The following is a 21,195-nucleotide window of genomic DNA, read 5'->3' on the forward strand; positions in this document are numbered from 1 at the left end:
ATACAACAACAACTACAACAAAAAAGAGGCAAGCGTGCCTAAAACGCAAGTGAGGCTAATCTTAAACAGAAGCTATGGCATGGACATGGAAACTTACTTGGACAGAGCAAGACATAAACCGGTGTGACATCAAAACAACGCAGGCAGAACGAGTGATGAACAAAAGTAGGCTTAAATAACAGTGACATGATTGGTGACAGGTGTGTGTGAGTCCGAACGTGAAACAGGTGCGTGACGTGACAGGTGAAACTAATGGTTGCTATGGTGACAAAACAAAACAAAAGTGCACAAAAAGTCCAAAATTTAAACCGAACATTACTAAAACAAAACATGATCACACAGACATGACACTTACAACGTTGAAACAACATGCATTTTGACGACGTTTAATCAATGTTAGGTTTTGACGTTGATTTGACCATTGAATTCTGGTCATTTTCCAACCAATACAACACAAACACAACGTTGAAACAACATGCTTTTTGACAACGTTTAATTAATGTTGGGTTCTGGTCATTTCCCAACCAATATTCTACAACACAAATATGTTGAAACAACATGCTTTTTGACTGCGTTTAATCAATGTCAGGTTTTGACATTGATTTGAACATTGAATTTTGGTCATTTTCTAACCGATACAACACTAATACAACGTTGAAACAACATGCTTTTTGGCGACGTTTATTCAATGTCAGGTTGTGACGTTGACTTGACCATCGAAATTTGGTCATTTCCCCACCAATACAACACAAATACAACGTTGAAACAACATGCTTTTTGAGTACGTTTATTCAATGTCAGCTTGTGATGTTGATTTGACCATTGACATTTGGTCATTTTCTAACCAATACAACACAAATACAACATTGAAACAACATGCTTTTTGACAACGTTTAATTAATGTTGGGTTCTGGACATTTCCCAACCAATATTCTACAACACAAATACGTTGAAACAACATGCTTTTTGACAACGTTCAATCAATGTCAGGTTGTGACGTTGATTTGACCGTTGAATTTTGGTCATTTCCCAACCAATATTCTACAACACAAATACATTGAAACAACATGCTTTTTGACTACGTTCAATCAATGTCAGGTTGTGACGTTGATTTGACCATTGAATTTTGGTCATTTCCCAACCAATATTCTACAACACAAATACGTTGAAACAACATGCTTTTTGGCGACGTTTATTCAATGTCAGGTTGTGACGTTGATTTGACCATCCAATTTTGGTAATTTCCCAACCAACACAACACAAATACAATGTTGAAACAACATGCTTTTTGATTACGTTTATTCAATGTCAGCTTGTGATGTTGATTTGACCATTGAAATTTGGTCATTTTCTAACCAATACAACATTGAAGAAACAACATGCTTTTTGACAACGTTTAATTAATGTTGGGCTCTGGTAATTTCCCAACCATTATTCTACAACACAAATACGTTGAAACAACATGCTTTTTGACGACGTTTAATCAATGTCAGGTTTTGACATTGATTTGAACATTGAATTTTGGTCAATTTTCGAACCAATACAACACTAATACAACGTTGAAACAACATGCTTTTGGCGACGTTTATTCAATGTCAGGTTGTGACGTTGACTTGACCATCGATTTTTGGTAATTTCACCACCAATACAACACAAATACAACGTTGAAACAACATGCTTTTTGATTACGTTTATTCAATGTCAGCTTGTGATGTTGATTTGACCATTGACATTTGATCATTTTCTAACCAATACAACACGAATACAACATTGAAACAACATGCTTTTTGACAACGTTTAATTAATGTTGGGTTCTGGCATACTTGCCAACCTTGAGACCTCCAATTTCCGGAGGTGGGGGGCGGGGGGGGGGGGGCGTGGTTAAGAGGGGAGGAGTATATTTACAGCTAGAATTCACCAAGTCAAGTATTTCATATATATATATATATATATATATATATATATATATATAATAAGAAATACTTGACTTTCAGTGAATTCTAGCTATAAATATATATTTATTTTATTATATATATATATATATATATATATATATATATAAGAAATACTTGACAAAATACTAAGTCAAGTATTTCATGTATATATATATATATATATATATATATATATACATATATATATATATATATATATATATAAGAAATACTTGACTTTCAGTGAATTCTAGCTATAAATATATATTTATTTTATTATATGTATATATATATATATATATATATATATATATATATAAGAAATACTTGACTTTCAGTAACTTCTAGCTATATATATTTCTTTTATTATATATATATATATCCATCCATCCATCCATCTTCTTCCGCTTATTATAAACTTATCACTTTCCTCTGGCACTGTTCCACTAGCATTCAAAAAAGCGGTTATTCATCCTTTGCTCAAAAGACCTAACCTCGATCCTGACCTCATGGTAAACTACCGGCCGGTGTCCCACCTTCCGTTTATCTCGAAAATCCTCGAAAAAATTGTCGCACAGCAGCTAAATGAACACTTAATGTCTAACAATCTCTGTGAACCTTTTCAATCCGGTTTCAGGGCAAATCACTCTACGGAGACAGCCCTCGCAAAAATGACTAATGATCTACTGCTAACGATGGATTCGGATGCGTCATCTATGTTGCTGCTTCTTGATCTTAGCGCTGCTTTCGATACCGTCGATCATAACATTTTATTAGAGCGTATCAAAACACGTATTGGTATGTCAGACTTAGCCTTGTCGTGGTTTAACTCTTATCTTACTGACAGGATGCAGTGCGTCTCCCATAACAATGTGACCTCGGACTATGTTAAGGTAACGTGCGGAGTCCCCCAAGGTTCGGTTCTTGGCCCTGCACTCTTTAGTATTTACATGCTGCCGCTAGGCGACATCATACGCAAATACGGTGTTAGCTTTCATTGTTATGCTGTTGTCACCCAACTCTACATGCCCCTAAAGCTGACCAACATGCCGGATTGTAGTCAGCTGGAGGCGTGTCTTAATGAAATTAAACAATGGATGTCCGCTAACTTCTTGCAACTCAACACTAAGAAAACGGAAATGCTGATTATCGGTCCTGCTAAACACCGACATTTATTTGATAATACCACCTTAACATTTGACAACCAAACAATTACACAAAGCGACTCAGTAAAGAATCTGGGTATTATCTTCAACCCAACTCTCTCCTTTGAGTCACACATTAAGAGTGTTACTAAAACGGCCTTCTTTCATCTCCGTAATATCGCTAAAATTCGTTCCATTTTGTCCACTAGCGACGCTGAGATCATTATTCATGCGTTCGTTACGTCTCGTCTCGATTACTGTAACGTATTATTTTCGGGTCTCCCTATGTCTAGCATTAAAAGATTACAGTTGGTACAAAATGCGGCTGCTAGACTTTTGACAAGAACAAGAAAGTTTGATCATATTACGCCTATACTGGCTCACCTGCACTGGCTTCCTGTGCACTTAAGATGCGACTTTAAGGTTTTACTACTTACGTATAAAATACTACACGGTCTAGCTCCAGCCTATCTTGCCGATTGTATTGTACCATATGTCCCGGCAAGAAATCTGCGTTCAAAGAACTCTGGCTTATTAGTGATTCCCAGAGCCCAAAAAAAGTCTGCGGGCTGTAGAGCGTTTTCTATTCGGGCTCCAGCACTATGGAATGCCCTCCCGGTAACAGTTAGAGATGCTACCTCAGTAGAAACATTTAAGTCCCATCTCAAAACTCATTTGTATACTCTAGCCTTTGAATAGCCCCCCTTTTTTAGACCAGTTGATCTGCCGTTTCTTTTCTTTTCTCCTCTGCTCCCCCCTATCCCTTGTGGAAGGGGAGACACACAGATCCGGTGGCCATGGATGGGGTGCTGGCTGTCCGGGGTCGGGACCCGGGGTGGACCGCTCGCCTGTATATCGGTTGGGAACATCTCTGCGCTGCTGACCCGTCTCCGCTCGGGATGGTTTCCTGCTGACCCCACTGTGGACTGGACTCTTACTGTTATGCTGGATCCACTATGGACTGGACTCTCACAATATTATGTTAGACCCACTCGACATCCATTGCATTCGGTCTCCCTAGAGGGGGGGGGTTACCCACATATGCGGTCCTCTCCAAGGTTTCTCATAGTCATTCACATCGACGTCCCACTGGGGTGAGTTTTTCCTTGCCCTTATGTGGGCTATACCGAGGATGTCATTGTGGCTTGTGCAGCCCTTTGAGACACTTGTGATTTAGGGCTATATAAATAAACATTGATTGATTGATTGATTATCCGAGGTCGGGTTTCGGGGCCAGCAGCTTAAGCAGGGAAGCCCAGACTTTCCTCTCCCCAGCCACTTCGTCCAGCTCCTCCCGGGGGATCCCGAGGCGTTCCCAGGCCAGCCGGGAGACATAGTCTTCCCAACGTGTCCTGGGTCTTCCCCGTGGCCTCCTACCGGTTGGACGTGCCCTAAACACCTCCCGAGGGAGGCGTTCGGGTGGCATCCTGACCAGATGCCCGAACCACCTCATCTGGCTCCTCTCGATGTGGAGGAGCAGTGGATTTACTTTGAGCTCCCCCCGGATGGCAGAGCTTCTCACCCTATCTCTAAGGGAGAGCCCCGCCACCCGGCGGAGGAAACTCATTTCGGCCGCCTGTACCCGTGATCTTGTCCTTTCGGTCATAACCCAAAGCTCATGACCATAGGTGAGGATGGGAACGTAGATCGACCGGTAAATTGAGAGCTTTGCCTTCCGGCTCAGCTCCTTCTTCACCACAACGGATCGATACAGCGTCCGCATTACTGAAGATGCCGCACCGATCCGCCTGTCGATCTCACGATCCACTTTTCCCTGACTCGTGAACAAGACTCCTAGGTACTTGAACTCCTCCACTTGGGGCAGGGTCTCCTCCCCAACCCGGAGATGGCACTCCACCCTTTTCCGGGCGAGAACCATGGACTCAGACTTGGAGGTGCTGATTCTCATCCCAGTCGCTTCACACTCGGCTGCGAACCGATCCAGTGAGAGCTGAAGATCCTGGCCAGATGAAGCCATCAGGACCACATCATCTGCAAAAAGCAGAGACCTAATCCTGCAGCCACCAAACCGGATCCCCTCAACGCCTTGACTGCGCCTAGAAATTCTGTCCATAAAAGTTATGAACAGAATCGGTGACAAAGGGTAGCCTTGGCGGAGTCCAACCCTCACTGGAAACGTGTCCGACTTACTGCCGGCAATGCGGACCAAGCTCTGACACTGATCGTACAGGGAGCGGACAGCCACAATCAGACAGTCCGATACCCCATACTCTCTGAGCACTCCCCACAGGACCTCCCGAGGGACACGGTCGAATGCCTTCTCCAAGTCCACAAAGCACATGTAGACTGGTTGGGCAAACTCCCATGCACCCTCAAGGACCCTGCCGAGAGTATAGAGCTGGTCCACAGTTCCACGACCAGGACGAAAACCACACTGTTCCTCCTGAATCCGAGGTTCGACTATCCGGCGTAGCCTCCTCTCCAGTACACCTGAATAGACCTTACCGGGAAGGCTGAGGAGTGTGATCCCACGATAGTTGGAACACACCCTCCGGTTCCCCTTCTTAAAAAGAGGAACCACCACCCCGGTCTGCCAATCCAGAGGTACCGCCCCCGATGTCCACGCGATGCTGCAGAGTCTTGTCAACCAAGACAGCCCCACAGCATCCAGAGCCTTAAGGAACTCCGGGCGGTTCTCATCCACCCCCGGGGCCTTGCCACCGAGGAGCTTTTTAACTACCTCAGCAACCTCAGCCCCAGAAATAGAAGAGCCCACCACAGATTCCCCAGGCACTGCTTCCTCATAGGAAGATGTGTCGGTGGGATTGAGGAGGTCTTCGAAGTATTCCCTCCACCGATCCACAACATCCGCAGTCGAGGTCAGCAGAACACCATCCGCACCATACACGGTGTTGACAGTGCACTGCTTCCCCTTCCTGAGGCGGCGGATGGTGGTCCAGAATCGCTTCGAAGCCGTCCGGAAGTCGTTTTCCATGGCCTCGCCGAACTCCTTCCATGTCCGAGTTTTTGCCTCCACGACCGCTGAAGCCGCACACCGCTTGGCCTGTCGGTACCTGTCCGCTGCCTCCGGAGTCCTATGAGCCAAAAGAACCCGATAGGACTCCTTCTTCAGCTTGACGGCATCCCTCACCGCCGGTGTCCACCAACGGGTTCTAGGATTACCGCCACGACAGGCACCAACCACCTTGCGGCCACAGCTCCAATCAGCCGCCTCGACAATAGAGGCGCGGAACATGGTCCACTCGGACTCAATGTCCAGCACCTCCCTCGTGACATGTTCAAAGTTCTTCCGGAGGTGGGAATTGAAACTCTCTCTGACAGGAGACTCTGCCAGACGTTCCCAGCAGACCCTCACAATGCGTTTGGGCCTGCCAGGTCTGTCCGGCATCGTCCCCCACCATCGCAGCCAACTCACCACCAGGTGGTGATCGGTAGAAATTTTATTTTTTATATTTACATTGTATCAATGTTTTGTGCCTGATGGGACATCACTTCTTGGGCTTGCGATTTTTTTTTAGGGCATAATGTTCTGTGATATTTTAATGTTTTATTAATGTTTTGTATTAAAAAAAATAGCTTACCTCGGAGTAAAAGGTAACAAGAACTTAAACATAAACAAGGGGTGGATTTAAAAATCATCATGGCGTATTATCGCCACATTTTCAACCACCTTCACTTACTGTAACTGAAATCTATATCTGCGGCCTGACACAAAATAGACTTATTAATCATTAGTATTGTGAATTGATGTATTTGTTGTAAATAAAGCAGGTGAAAACAAATGATTTATTTGCCATTTAAGGCTGCTGAGCACGTCGTTCAGGTTTCTGGTCGGGCTCAAAATAAATAGTGCATTCTTAAGCAACGTTTGTTTTGTTTCGTACGTAATCTTTAATATGACATTGCTATTCTACGGAGCCCCTAAAGCAGGGGTGCTCATTACGTCAATCGCGAGCTACCGGTCGATCGTGGAGGGTGTGTCAGTCGATCACCAGCCAGGCATTAAAAAAATAGTCCTAAAAATGAGCGATCATAAATCTTCACTATGACGTCACTTCCGTCACTTGATTGACATTCACGGCACCCGAGGGTCTTCTGAGATGACGCTGGCTGCTGCCAGCTCATTAAAATTACCAACAGGAAGGCGAGAAACACTTTATTTCAACAGACTCTGGCGCCGTACCTGTCGTCAAAACTCCAAAGACCGACTGCACAGTTGCACAATAAAAGTGCTGCTTCATCCTGCCTGCGCTAACAAAATAAAAGTCTCAGAAAGCTGGCGTGCACAAGCTAGCAAGCTACGGAGTTTGCCGACAATGTATTTCTTGTAAAGAGAATACAAAGGAGTATGGAAGCTGGACGAATAAGATGGCAACAACCAACCACTTTCATGTGGTATTGGACAGAAAGGAGGACTTTTTTTCTCCTTCATTCGAAAATGCGGACATTATCAGCACTACTGTCTGATTCCAATCAATGCAAGTCATCAGAATCAGGTAATACACCAACTTATATTTTTGTCTTCATGAAAGAAAGGAATCTATATGTGTTAAACATGCTTGTATTGTCTTTAAACACTTTTAGCTTATTAACAATATTAACTATATGTGTTAAACATGCTTGTATTATCTTTAAACACCTTTAACTTGTTAACAATATTAACTATATGTGTTAAACATGCTTGTATTATCTTTAAACACCTTTAACTTGTTAACAATATTAACTATGTGTTAAACATGCTTGTATTATCTTTAAACACCTTTAACTTGTTAACAATATTAACTATATGTGTTAAACATTCTTGTATTATAATTAAACACCTTTAATTTATCAACAATATTAACTATATGTGTTAAACATGCTTGCATTATCATTAAACATCTTTAACTTAACAATATTAACTATATGTGTTAAACATTCTTGTATTATAATTAAACACCTTTAATTTATCAACAATATTAACTATATGTGTTAAACATGCTTGCATTATCATTAAACATCTTTAACTTGTTAACAATATTAACTATATGTGTTAAACATGCTTGCATTAACTTTAAACACCTTTAACTTGTTAACAATATTAACTATATGTGTTAAACATGCTTGTATTATCTTTAAACACCTTTAACTTGTTAACAATACTAACTGTATGTGTTAAACATGCTCGTATTATCTTTAACCACCTTTAAGTTGTTAACAATATTAACTATATGTGTTAAACATGCTTGTATTATCTTTAAACACCTTTAACTTATTACCAATATTAACTATAAGTGTTAAACATGCTTGTATTATCTTTAAACACCTTTAACTTGTTAACAATATTAACTATATGTGTTAAACATGCTTGTATTATCTTTAACCACCTTTAAGTTGTTAACAATATTAACTATATGTGTTAAACATGCTTGTATTATAATTAAACACCTTTAACTTTTTAACAATATTAGCTACATGTGTTAAACATTCTTGTATTATAATTAAACACCTTTAATTTATTAAAAATATTAACTATATGTGTTAAACATTCTTGTATTATAATTAAACCCCTTTAATTCATTAAAAATATTAACTATATGTGTTAAACATGCTTGCATTATCATTAAACACCTTTAACTTGTTCACAATATTAACTATATGTGTTAAACATGCTTGCATTATCTTTAAACACCTTTAACTTGTTAACAATATTAACTATATGTGTTAAACATTCTTGTATTATAATTAAACCCCTTTAATTCATTAAAAATATTAACTATATGTGTTAAACATGCTTGCATTATCATTAAACACCTTTAACTTGTTCACAATATTAACTATATGTGTTAAACATGCTTGCATTATCTTTAAACACCTTTAACTTGTTAACAATATTAACTATATGTGTTAAACATGCTTGTATTATCATTAAACACCTTTAACTTGTTAACAATATTAACTATATGTATTAAACATACTTGTATTCTTGTATTATCATTAAACACCTTTAAACTTGTTAACAAAAACATAAATAAGTAAATATAAATTATATATATGAATGAGGTAGATCCCCACGACTTGATCAATTGAAAAGTAGCTCGCCTGCAGAAAAAGTGTGAGCACCCCTGCCCTAAAGGGACATGGGGAAAAATTATTATAATTTGTTTTTAGATATGTATCTCGTGCGCACGAGAAAACATTGGATGCGTGTGGATGGTTTGAGGTGTGTGTGAAAATGCCAGTTGAGGAGTTAATTGGGCTGTATTTCCAACTAGGACTTTCCCCCATGTGTGTTGTGGCAAAATGTGAATGCCTGCCAAAAATGTATGTCCTTCGAGGGGGCGCGCAGCGCTCGCTGAACCTGCATTTTTGTCTCGGTGTGTCCACAGTGGATTACTAGGTGTAAGACAAACACTTTATCTTCCTGATTATTGTATCGCTACGTGTTTGACATTATTTAAGATTTTATCGTGCCCGGAAAAGGACAGTTTGCCTCTTCTGTGGCATTAATGAGATTTAAAGGTCTATTGTAAGTCCGATGTTGATGTGATAAAACCTCTTTCTTGTTTGGAAGATACACACAGTTGTACCTCTTATTTCTTCCTGCACATAATAAATATGTACAACGTGTTTGGATGTATTCATTTATGTAAAATTGTCATTAAATGTAATATTGCCTGACAAAAAGTGATTTGATGAAATGTTTTTATATTTACACATCCCATATTTACACACGCGTATTTTACTTATGGGCATTACATATATCAACATCAAGTACCTACTGTACTGTTTACATGTTGAAATACCCTTTTTAGAATAAATATCTACCCAAATGGCCACTTTGTTGATGCCAAAAATGGATTTCAAGTAATATTTTGATATTGACACATCTTTTTTTTTTTTTTTTTTTTTTTTTCAAATATTTTTATTGAATTTTGCAGACAGTACAGTATGATGGATCATGGCAACAGCAAGTTGAGGTATCTGCACATTTTACAATATGTAACATAGTAAACCCCACCCCTTACAATACCCACCCACTTTGATTCCCAAGGTAATTGTCACCTAGTGCCCACAACAAATATAGACACACATGAATATATGCAAACTTAGATTATCTCTGCATATTTTACTAGAATACTTTTATTAGCATTACGTAATATATATAAATCAAGTACCTACTGTACTGTTTACTTAGTGAAATACCCTTTTTAGAGCAAATCTCTACCTAAATGGCCACCATTTTTGGCAGCAGCAAAGTGGTTGTTTTGGTAGAAATACCCTTTACAAAGCTAAAATATACCAAAACAACCACTTTGCTGCTGCCAAAAATTAATTTCAAGTAATATCTTGATATTGACACATCTCATCTCTGAATATTTTACTAGAATACCCTTATGGGCATTACATATATCAAAATCAAGTACCTACTGTACTGTTTACTTAGTGAAATACCCTTTTTAGAGCAAATATCTACCTAAATGGCCACAATTTTTGCCAGCAGCAAAGTGGTTGTTTTGGTATATTTTAGCTTTGTAAAGGGTATTTCTACAAGTAAACAGTACAGTAGGTACTTGATTTATATACAGTATATGTAATGCTAATAAGGGTATTCTAGTACAAACCCTGTTTCCATATGAGTTGGGAAATTGTGTTAGATGTAAACATAAACGGAATACAATGATTTGCAAATCCTTTTCAACCCATATTCAGTTGAATATGCTACAAAGACAACATATTTGATGTTCAAACTCAAACTTTTTTTTTTTTTGAAAATAATCATTAACTTTAGAATTTGACACGTGACAAAGAAGTTGGGAAAGGTGGCAATAAATACTGATAAAGTTGAGGAATGCTCATCAAACACTTATTTGGAACATCCCAAGGGTGATCAGGCAAATTAGGAACAGGTGGGTGCCATGATTGGGTATCAAAGTAGATTCCATGAAATGCTCAGTCATTCACAAACAAGGATGGGGCGAGGGTCACCACTTTGTCAACAAATGCGTGAGCAAATTGTTGAACAGTTTAAGAAAAACCTTTCTCAACCAGCTATTGCAAGGAATTTAGGGATTTCACCATCTACGGTCCGTAATATCATCAAAGGCTTCAGAGAATCTGGAGAAATCACTGCACGTAAGCAGCTAAGCCTGTGACCTTTGATCCCTCAGGCTGTACTGCATCAACAAGCGACATCAGTGTGTAAAGGATATCACCACATGGGCTCAGGAAGACTTCAGAAACCCACTGTCAGTAACTACAGTCGGTCGCTACATCTGTAAGTGCAAGTTAAAACTCTCCTATGCAAGGCGAAAACCGTTTATCAACAACACCCAGAAACGCCGTCGGCTTCGCTGGGCCTGAGCCCATCTAAGATGGACTGATGCAAAGTGTAAAAGTGTTCTGTGGTCTGACGAGTCCACATTTCAAATTGTTTTTGGAAACTGTGGACGTCGTGTCCTCCGGACCAAAGAGGAAAAGAACCATCCGGATTGCTATAGGCGCAAAGTTGAAAAGCCAGCATGTGTGATGGTATGGGGGTGTATTAGTGCCCAAGACATGGGTAACTTACACATCTGTGAAGGCGCCATTAATGCTGAAAGGTACATACAGGTTTTGGAGCAACATATGTTGCCATCCAAGCAACGTTACCATGGACGCCCCTGCTTATTTCAGCAAGACAACGCCAAGCCACGTGTTACATCAACGTGGCTTCATAGTAAAAGAGTGCGGGTACTAGACTGGCCTGCCTGTAGTCCAGACCTGTCTCCCATTGAAAATGTGTGGCACATTATGAAGCCTAAAATAGCACAAGAATGGGAAAGAATTCCACCTGAGAAGCTTCAAAAATGTGTCTCCTCAGTTCCCAAACGTTTACTGAGTGTTGTTAAAAGGAAAGGCCATGTAACACAGTGGTGAACATGCCCTTTCCCAACTACTTTGGCACGTGTTGCAGCCATGAAATTCTAAATTAATTATTCTTTGCAAAAAAAAAAATAAAGTTTATGAGTTTGAACATCAAATATTTTGTCTTTGTAGTGCATTCAATTGAATATGGGTTGAAAAGGATTTGCAAATCATTGTATTCCGTTTATATTTACATCTAACACAATTTCCCAACCCATATGGAAACGGGGTTTGTAGAATATGCAGAGATAAGATGTGTCAATATCAAAATATTACTTGAAATCAATTTTTGGCAGCAGCAAAGTGGCCATTTAGGTGGATATTTGTTCTAAAAAGGGTATTTCAACAAGTAAACAAAGAGATACATATCTAAAAAATAAAAAAATAAACATTTTCCCTATGTCCCTTTAGGGCATGGGTGTCAAACTCTGGCCCGCGGGCCAAATTTGGCCCGCCGTGTCATTTCACTTGGCCCTTGAGGTGATATCAAATTAAGACTCGAGCTGGCCCGCCGATTATATACAGCGGCGGTGCCGCGGTCACACCGCATTCACCGCTAATTCTCATACTTGCCAAACCTCCCGGGAGACTCCCAAACTTCAGTGCCCCTTCCGAAAATCGTCACGTCCCCTTTTCGTCCAGTCCAACATAATATGTGCGGCTTCTTGCACGCACACACAAGTGAATGCAATGCATACTTGATCTTCAGCCATATAGGTTACACTGAGGGTGCCCGTATAAAAAACTTTAACACTGTTAGAAATATACGCCACACTGTGAATCCACACCAAACAAGAATGAAAAACACATTTTGGGAGAACCTCCGCACCGTAACACAACATAAACACAACAGAACAAATACCCAGAACCCTTTGCAGCACTAACTCTTCCGGGACGCTACAAGGTGTGTGTGTGTGTGTGTGTGTGTGTGGTGTGTAGGGGTTGGGGGGGGTTGTATTTTGTAGCGTCCCGGAAGAGTAGGGGCTGCAAAGGGTTCTGTGTATTTGTTCTGTTGTGTTTAAGTTGTGTTACGGTGCGGATGTTCTCCCAAAATGTGTTTGTCATTCTTGTTTGGTGTGGGTTCACAGTGTGGCGCATATTTCTAACAATGTTAAAGTTGCTTATACAGCCACCGTCAATGTAAACTGTATCGCTGTTGATCAAGTATGCATTGCATTCGCGTATGTGTGCGTACAAAAGCCGCTCATATCTTGTGACTGGGCCAGCACATTGTTAGAATGGATGAAAAGCGGACATGACGACAGCTCGTAGAGGACGTTAAAAGCAGTGCCTGTAAGGCACGCCCCCAAGACTGTGGAATACGAGATATAATGACTGATGAACACCTTCGTTCGATAATGAAGGTTGCCTCAGCTCAAAGCCTGAGCCCCGACATTAATGAACTAGCATCCAAGAAAAGATGGCAGGTATCTGGCTTGGGCACATCAGATTAGATCAGTGTGTTGCAAACTGAGCAGTTTAAAGTCCTGAATGGTTGGTTTATTCATTATTTTATTTTAAAATTTATTAGCCTGTGGAAAACGTTAATGTTGATATTTACCTCAGAATGCTGCAAATAGAAAAGAGGCATTCAATTTTTATTTAAATTGTATTTGATATGCCATTGATATTTTTTTTATTATTATTATTATTATTTGAAACTCGATTTTGCATGTCACTATAAAGTTATATAAGCCTTGCTTGTTCAATATTTAATGCAAAACTTTTTTGGGTCCCTATTAAAAGGTTAATTTGTTCAACCTTTGTTCAGTTTTAAATTTTGGCCCACTCTGTATTTGAGTTTGACACCCCTGCTTTAGGGGCTCCGTACTACTAAAATAAAGATTATGAAAAAGTAAACATGGTAACTTCTTCTGTTTGTTTGATACTGTCATTACTGCCACATGTGGTGGAAAGGTGTATGGCAACTGAGTACCGATGAGACTCACACAATTTTTATGCGGCCCTCAAGGGGGTGCCCGCGGCCCAACAACGTGCCCTATGGTTAAACCACACTGTGCTAATCTAATCTAATCCACTCAGGTAATAAAGCAATATATTCCACACCTGACAATGCCAACTTGCTCCGTCATAAATAAGGACAAACAGTCCAAACCTCAACTTATTGCACGTTTAGTCGTTTTGACCGTAATGCCGAGACAGGACGATGAAAAAAAAAAAAAAATCCACAACAGCAGCGAGTGTGATTTATTGACAAAGGCCTTTGTCATTCAGCAAACAGGAACTCTCACAACATCCTGCTGAACAAATGAAAGGGGAATGTTCTTTGAGGAGTGGAAGGGACTCGGCAAACACTGCAACACCCAGCGCGAGTGCAAACTCCAACGCCGACATTCACAGCCGGAGAAGAAGTGAATACGACATTCAAGGTCCGAGCCGGTTGCAGAAAAAAAAACATTTACATGCACGCTTGTTAAAGCTGCACTGCCGGGGCTTCATCTGTCCACAACTGATTACAAACACTTTACATCTGTGCTTATTGTAAGTCAATGTGTTTGAAATGATTCAAGCCTTTATCGTGTCCAAAAATATGACAAGAGTTGGCCATTATGGTGTTAATGAGATTGCGAAGGACTATTATTGATGTGCTAAACCTCTTTCTTGTTTAAGAGCTACATAGGATAATTAAGGGCACAGATGGCAAGAGGGCGCCAATTTTCCGATGTATTTTACACGGTACACCCCGCCCTTCCACGGCTTCCAGTGTGTCATGACGTAACTAGCTTTGTAATGGATTTCAATGTGTATCATTTCGAATTGTTTATAGTGCATGGACGTTTTTTTATAATATTCACAAAGTTCAGTGGGCAGGTTGTGTTACGTGTGACCGTGTCTTGTTTATATTTTGTCTTGGTTGGATTTTTTTCTTTTGCACCATGACTAGGGAAGGTTATTTCACTATCACTCTTACTATAATGTTGGATCCACTATGTACCCCCCCCCCCCCCCCCTAGAAGGGGGGGGGGGGGGGGTACCCACATATGCGGTCCTCTCCAAGGTTTCTCATAGTCATTCACATCGACGTCCCACTGGGGTGAGTTTTTCCTTGCCCTTATGTGGGCTTTGTACCGAGGATGTCGTTGTGGCTTGTGCAGCCCTTTGAGACACTTGTGATTTAGGGCTATATAAATAAACATTGATTGATTGATTGATTGATATCAACAGTGCCTCCATGGAAATGTCCCCCTCTACCTCAAAGAACTACTCACCCCCAAATCCTCCACACGACACCTCCGCTCCGGACAGGCTAACCTCCTTTAACCTCCGAGAACAAAGCTACGAACAATGGGAGACTGGGCTTTCTGCTCCGACGCTCCCAGTCTGTGGAACACTCTCCCTGACCACCTGAGGGCACCACAGACTGTGGATGCTTTTAAAAAAGGCTTAAAAACCCTTCTTTTTTTAAAAAAGCATTTTTTTTTAAAAATATATGCATACTAGTTTTAGCTATTTGGCTGTTCTAGTTTTTAATTTTTATTTATTTTTTATTATCTTTTTATTTTTATTTTTTTTAATACACTGTAGCACTTTGAGGTTGTTTACTCAATGTAAAGTGCTTTTTACAAATAAAATCTATTATTATTATTATTATTTGCATTGGGTCATATAAGAAAAAATTCTGCGCACGGCTGTATTCAGAGTTTAACTAAAGATCATTGACCTGATTTACCCGCATTGTCCACTTTTTTGTACGTAATTAATACAACCTTAAAGCGCACCTGGAACCACCAGGTAGGGACTTAATATACAGTCGTGATCAAAAGTTTATATACACTTGTAAAGAACATAATGTCATGGCTGTCTTGAGTTTCCAATCATTTCTACAACTCTTATTTTTTTGTGATAGAGTGATTGGAGCACATACTTGTTGGTCACAAAAAACATTCATGAAGTTTGTTTTTTTTATGAATTTATTATAGGTCTACTGAAAATGTGAGCAAATGTGCTGGGTCAAAAGTATACATACAGCAATGTTAATATTTGCTTACATGTCCCTTGGCAAGTTTCACTGCAATAAGGTGCTTTTGGTAGCCATCCACAAGCTTCTGCTTGAATTTGACTTGTTTCTTCAGCATTGTTCACACATTTAAGTCAGGACTTTGGGAAGGCCATTCTAAAACCTTCATTTTAGCCATTCCTTTACCACTTTTGACGTGTGTTTGGGGTCATTGTCCTGTTAGAACACCCAACTGTGCCCAAGACCCAACCTCTGGGCTGATGATTTTAGCTTGTCCTGAAGAATTTGGGGAAAATGTGAGGCCTTTAAATCCCAGGAACACCAATTCCTACCGTCAAGCATGGTGGTGGTAGTATTATGCTCTGGGCCTGTTTTGCTGCCAATGGAACTGCTGCTTTACAGAGAATAAATGGGACAATGAAAAAGGAGGATTACCTCCAAATTCTTAAATGTATTATCATATATGTAACTCTGTTAAGGCTAATCTAATATGTTATGCACAGGTGAGATGTGTCAATATCAAAATATTACTTTGAACCACTTTTTGGCAACCACTAAGTTGTCTTTTGGATTAAAAATTCAGGTTTTGAAAGGGTACTTCAACGTGTAAACAGTACGGTATGTACTTTATTATCATATGTGTAACTCTGTTAAGGGTAATCTAATAATTTATGCACATATAAGACGTGTCAATATCAAAATATTGCTTTCAACCACTTTTTGGCAACCACTAAGTTGTCCTTATATTTCAGCTTTTTAAAGGGTGCTTGAACGTGTACACAGTACAGTATGTACTTTATTATTACATATGTAACTCTCTTAAGGGTAATGTAATAATTTATGCACAGATGAGATGTGTCAATATCAAAATATTACATTTAATCACTTTTTGGCAACCATTAAGTTGTCATTTGGTGTTGATTTCAGCTTTTTAAAGGGTACTTTGACATTTTAACAGTACAGTATGTACTTTATTATCATATATGTAACTCTCTTAAGGGTAATATAATAATGAATGCACAGATGAGATGTGTCAATATCAAAATACTAATTTGAACCGCTTTTTGGCAACCACTAAACTGTCGTTTGGATTAAATTTCAGGTTTTGAAAGGGTAATTCAACGTGTAAACAGTACAGTATGTACTTTATTATCATATATGCAACTCTGTTAAGGATAATCTAATAATTTATGCACATACGAGATGTGTCAATATCAAAATTTTACTTACTTTTTGGCAACCAAGAATACATTGACTTAATGAATACATCCAAACACATATTAAAATGTATCATGTGGATGAACAAAGTTAATATTGTAGGTAGCCTCTAAACAGGAAAGAGGTTTAGCACAACAACAGTCCTTTACCATCTCATTAATACCATAGAAATGGCCAACTCTTTAATGTATTGGACCCCATAAAGGCTTGCATAAATTCAAACACATATCGTGACAACAACCACAATGAAGTGTTTTGTCTTCACAGGACAGCGAAACGAGCGCTCGGATACTCCATCCCAACAATCGTCACCCAAGGTGAAAAGAAAGGAATGTGAAGATAATACTCACAGACGAATGGCAACTGTCCGTCTCGCCGACATCATACAGAACGACGTCCTTGATGAAGACGGCGATGGCCTTGAGGATGAAGGACACAAAGAGATGCATGTGGATGTAGTTCCTGGTGCAGTGCAGCTTCCTGGAACACAGCGTCGCTTGAATGAGACACATTTGAGTCATTGGAGTCATTCCAGTTCCAGAAATTGCCAATTCTCAACCTGTATTTAAAAAAAGTATTGTTTGTTTTGCATAAATACTCCATTTAATTCATGTGTCAATGCCTGGGGTGTACAGGCAGAACATTTCAATACTAAATCAGTGATTCTTAACCATAGGGCCATTGTTGAGCTGCGAGCGCCCCCTAGAGGGCCGCCAAAAAATATCTGTATCTCAGCTGTGGCCACCGAGGTACTCAGTTGTAATACACTTTTCCACCACTTGTGGCAGTAATGACAATATAAAACAGGGGTAGTTGTATACACTTTTCCACCACTTGTGGCAGTAATGACAATATAAAACAGGGGTAGTTGTAATACACTTTTCCACCACTTGTGGCAGTAATGACAATATAAAACAGGGTAGTGGTAATACACTTTTCCACCACTCGTGGCAGTAATGACAATATAAAACAGGGGTAGTTGTAATACCCTTTTCCACCACTTGAGGCAGTAATGACAATATAAAACCGGGTAGATGTAATACACTTTTCCACCACTTGTGGCAGTAATGACAATATAAAACGGGGGTAGATGTAATACACTTTTCCACCACTTGTGGCAGTAATGACAATATAAAACAGGGGTAGTTGTAATACACTTTTCCACCACTTGTGGCAGTAAAGACAATATAAAACACACTTTTCCACCACTTGTGGCAGTAATGACAATATAAAACACACTTTTCCACCACTTGTGGCAGTAATGACAATATAAAACGGGGGTAGATGTAATACACTTTTCCACCACTTGTGGCAGAAATGACAATATAAAACACACTTTTCCACCACTTGTGGCAGTAATGACAATATAAAACGGGGGTAGTTGTAATACACTTTTCCACCACTTGTGGCAGTAATGACAACATAAAACAGGGGTAGTTGTAGTGCACTTTTCCACCACTTGTGGCAGTAATGACAAATCTCAAACAGAAGAAGTCACGGGGAAGTTTCTGAAGTGCAAAAATTATGACTAAAGTGGTGAGGCTGTATTTTTTATCTTAATTAATATTTGTATTAATTTGTTGACAGTTTATTTTAAAAAACATACTTATACAGAACAGGTGGCGACTTGTCCAGGGTGTACCCCGCCCACCCTGCGACCCCGAGAGGGACAAGTGGTAAAAAAATGGGTGGATGGATAGTGTCTTCATCATCTTCATCAACAGTATTATTTGCCCAGGTAGCTGGACTGGACAGGTAATAACAAATAAATAAATAAAAATAAATAAATGAAACATGTGAAGTGAATTATATTTATATAGCGCTTTTTCTCTAGTGACTAAAAGCGCTTTTACATAGTGAAACCCAATGTCTAAGTTACATTTAAACCAGTGTGGGTGGCACTGGGAGCAGGTGGGTAAAGTGTCTTGCCCAAGGACACAACGGCAGTGACTAAGATGGCGGAAGCGGGGATCGAACCTGGAACCCTCAAGTTGCTGGCACGGCCACTCTACCAAACGAGCTATACCGCCCCCAAGGTTAGGACTGTGTACCAGTAATCAGAGTCTGCAGATTGAAAAAACAATTACCTAATTAAAAGACCTTTTTTTTTAACTCATTTCTCATGGAAATGTAGTCAAATAGCTATTTTTTTATCATATTAATAGTCTTAAAGATGACACTCCAGATGTTCCCCAAAGTCATTGAGGACAGTAGAAAGTGTTTGTTGTGGAGCAGGCCATCAGACACATTGTGTTGCATCATTACAGGCCGCTCATATCAACAAGAACAAGCTGCATTGTTCCGCCAGCCTCTTTGGTTTCGGAGCATGAATACAATATCTCCATGCAGGGGAGCTTTCAGTGCTCCTCTTGGATCATTTAGTACACCTTTTGTAGATAAAGGGTGCGGAGGCGGGGGTGCATGGTGATACATTTTGTACATTAGAGATGCTGGAGCCAGTCTAATGTATCTAAAGCTATGTGAACAAAATGTTTTAGCTTTGTATTGTAGGCAACAAAGCAAATGAGTGTAATATCTAACAATGCAGGCTTTCTTACCCTTTTGACCCACTCAAATATTAACACTGAATTAGTAATCTTACTTTTGATTTCAATCTTATTCAGAGCTTCACTTTTTCCACATTTTGTTATGTTAGAGCCTTATTCCAAAAATGAATACATTCATTTGTGTCATCAAAATTCTACAAACAATACCCCATAATGACAATGTGAACAAGTTTTTTTATTTATTTTTGATAAAAGCCATCCTGGATAAAAACCAACACTTTCCATCTAACCTGACGTTGCCCAAAGATAGGCGTGCCAAGCTTCAAAAAGACTTGAGATAAAGAATTAAGCAAAGGCTGTGGATACTTATTAGGGGTGTCATTTTTTTATTTATTTTTTTCAACTGAATCGTGATCCTTATTTGTAACGATTCTTAATCGGTTCAGAATAATAAAAAATCATTTTACAAAAATAATAATAATAATATTTTATTTAAAAAAAAAAAAAAAAAATACTACTACTAATAATAATAATATAAATATATATATATATATATATATATATATATATATATATATATATATATATATATATATATATATATATATATATACAGGCCTCAAATTTAAACTTTTTAAGGTCAAGGCAAGTGTTGCCTTACAGGGGGGCTCATATTTTAGGGCACCAAGGCAAACATTATTTTCTGTATAAATTTTATATATATATATACATATATATATATATATATTTTTTTTTTGTATTTATTTATTAATTATTAATATAAACAGCTTTTTTTCATTTCATGATGCCTTTATCTCTAGTTTTACATTTTGATTAGAGGGAGGAATTTTTAAAAAATTATTTACAAAAAAAGTTAAGGTACCGCATTTTTCGGAGTATAAGTCGCTCCGGAGTATAAGTCGCACCGGCCGAAAATGCATAATAAAGAAGGAAAAAAACATATATAAGTCGCACTGGAGTATAAGTCGCATTTTTGGGGGAAATGTATTTGATAAAAGCCAACACCAAGAATAGACATTTGAAAGGCAATTTAAAATAAATAAAGAATAGTGAACAACAGGCTGAATAAGTGTACGTTATATGAGGCATAAATAACCAACTGAGAACGTGCCTGGTATGTTAACATAACATATTAGGGTAAGAGTCATTCAAATAACTATAACATATAGAACATGCTATACGTTTACCAAACAATCTGTCACTCCTAATCGCTAAATCCCATGAAATCTTATACGTCTACTAGTCTCTTACGTGAATGAGATAAATAATATTATTTGATATTTTACGCTAATGTGTTAATAATTTCACACAGAAGTCGCTCCTGAGTATAAGTCGCACCCCCGGCCGAACGAACTATGAAAAAAACTGCGACTTATAGTCCGAAAAATACTTTTTAACTTTTTAAGGTCAAGGCAAGTTTTGCCTTAAAGGAGGGTTCATATTTTAGGGCAGTGTTTTTCCAACCTTTTTTGAGCCAAGGCGCATTTTCTTCCTTGAAAAAATGCGGAGGCACACCACCAGCA

The 21,195-nt window shown here is 39.0% G+C and overlaps 1 protein-coding gene across 1 annotated transcript in view; it reads right to left on the bottom strand.

The window, feature by feature from the left end:
- Positions 1–21,195, bottom strand: part of LOC133581529 (vasoactive intestinal polypeptide receptor-like) — a 133,308-nt gene that overhangs the window by 33,933 nt on the left and 78,180 nt on the right. The window contains exon 6 of the mRNA XM_061935550.1: positions 17,495–17,624. Coding sequence (XP_061791534.1) covers positions 17,495–17,624 — 130 coding nt within the window. The remainder of the gene's footprint in view (positions 1–17,494; positions 17,625–21,195) is intronic.

This window comes from Nerophis lumbriciformis, linkage group LG03 (assembly GCF_033978685.3).
Source record: "Nerophis lumbriciformis linkage group LG03, RoL_Nlum_v2.1, whole genome shotgun sequence".
NCBI lineage: Eukaryota > Metazoa > Chordata > Actinopteri > Syngnathiformes > Syngnathidae > Nerophis > Nerophis lumbriciformis.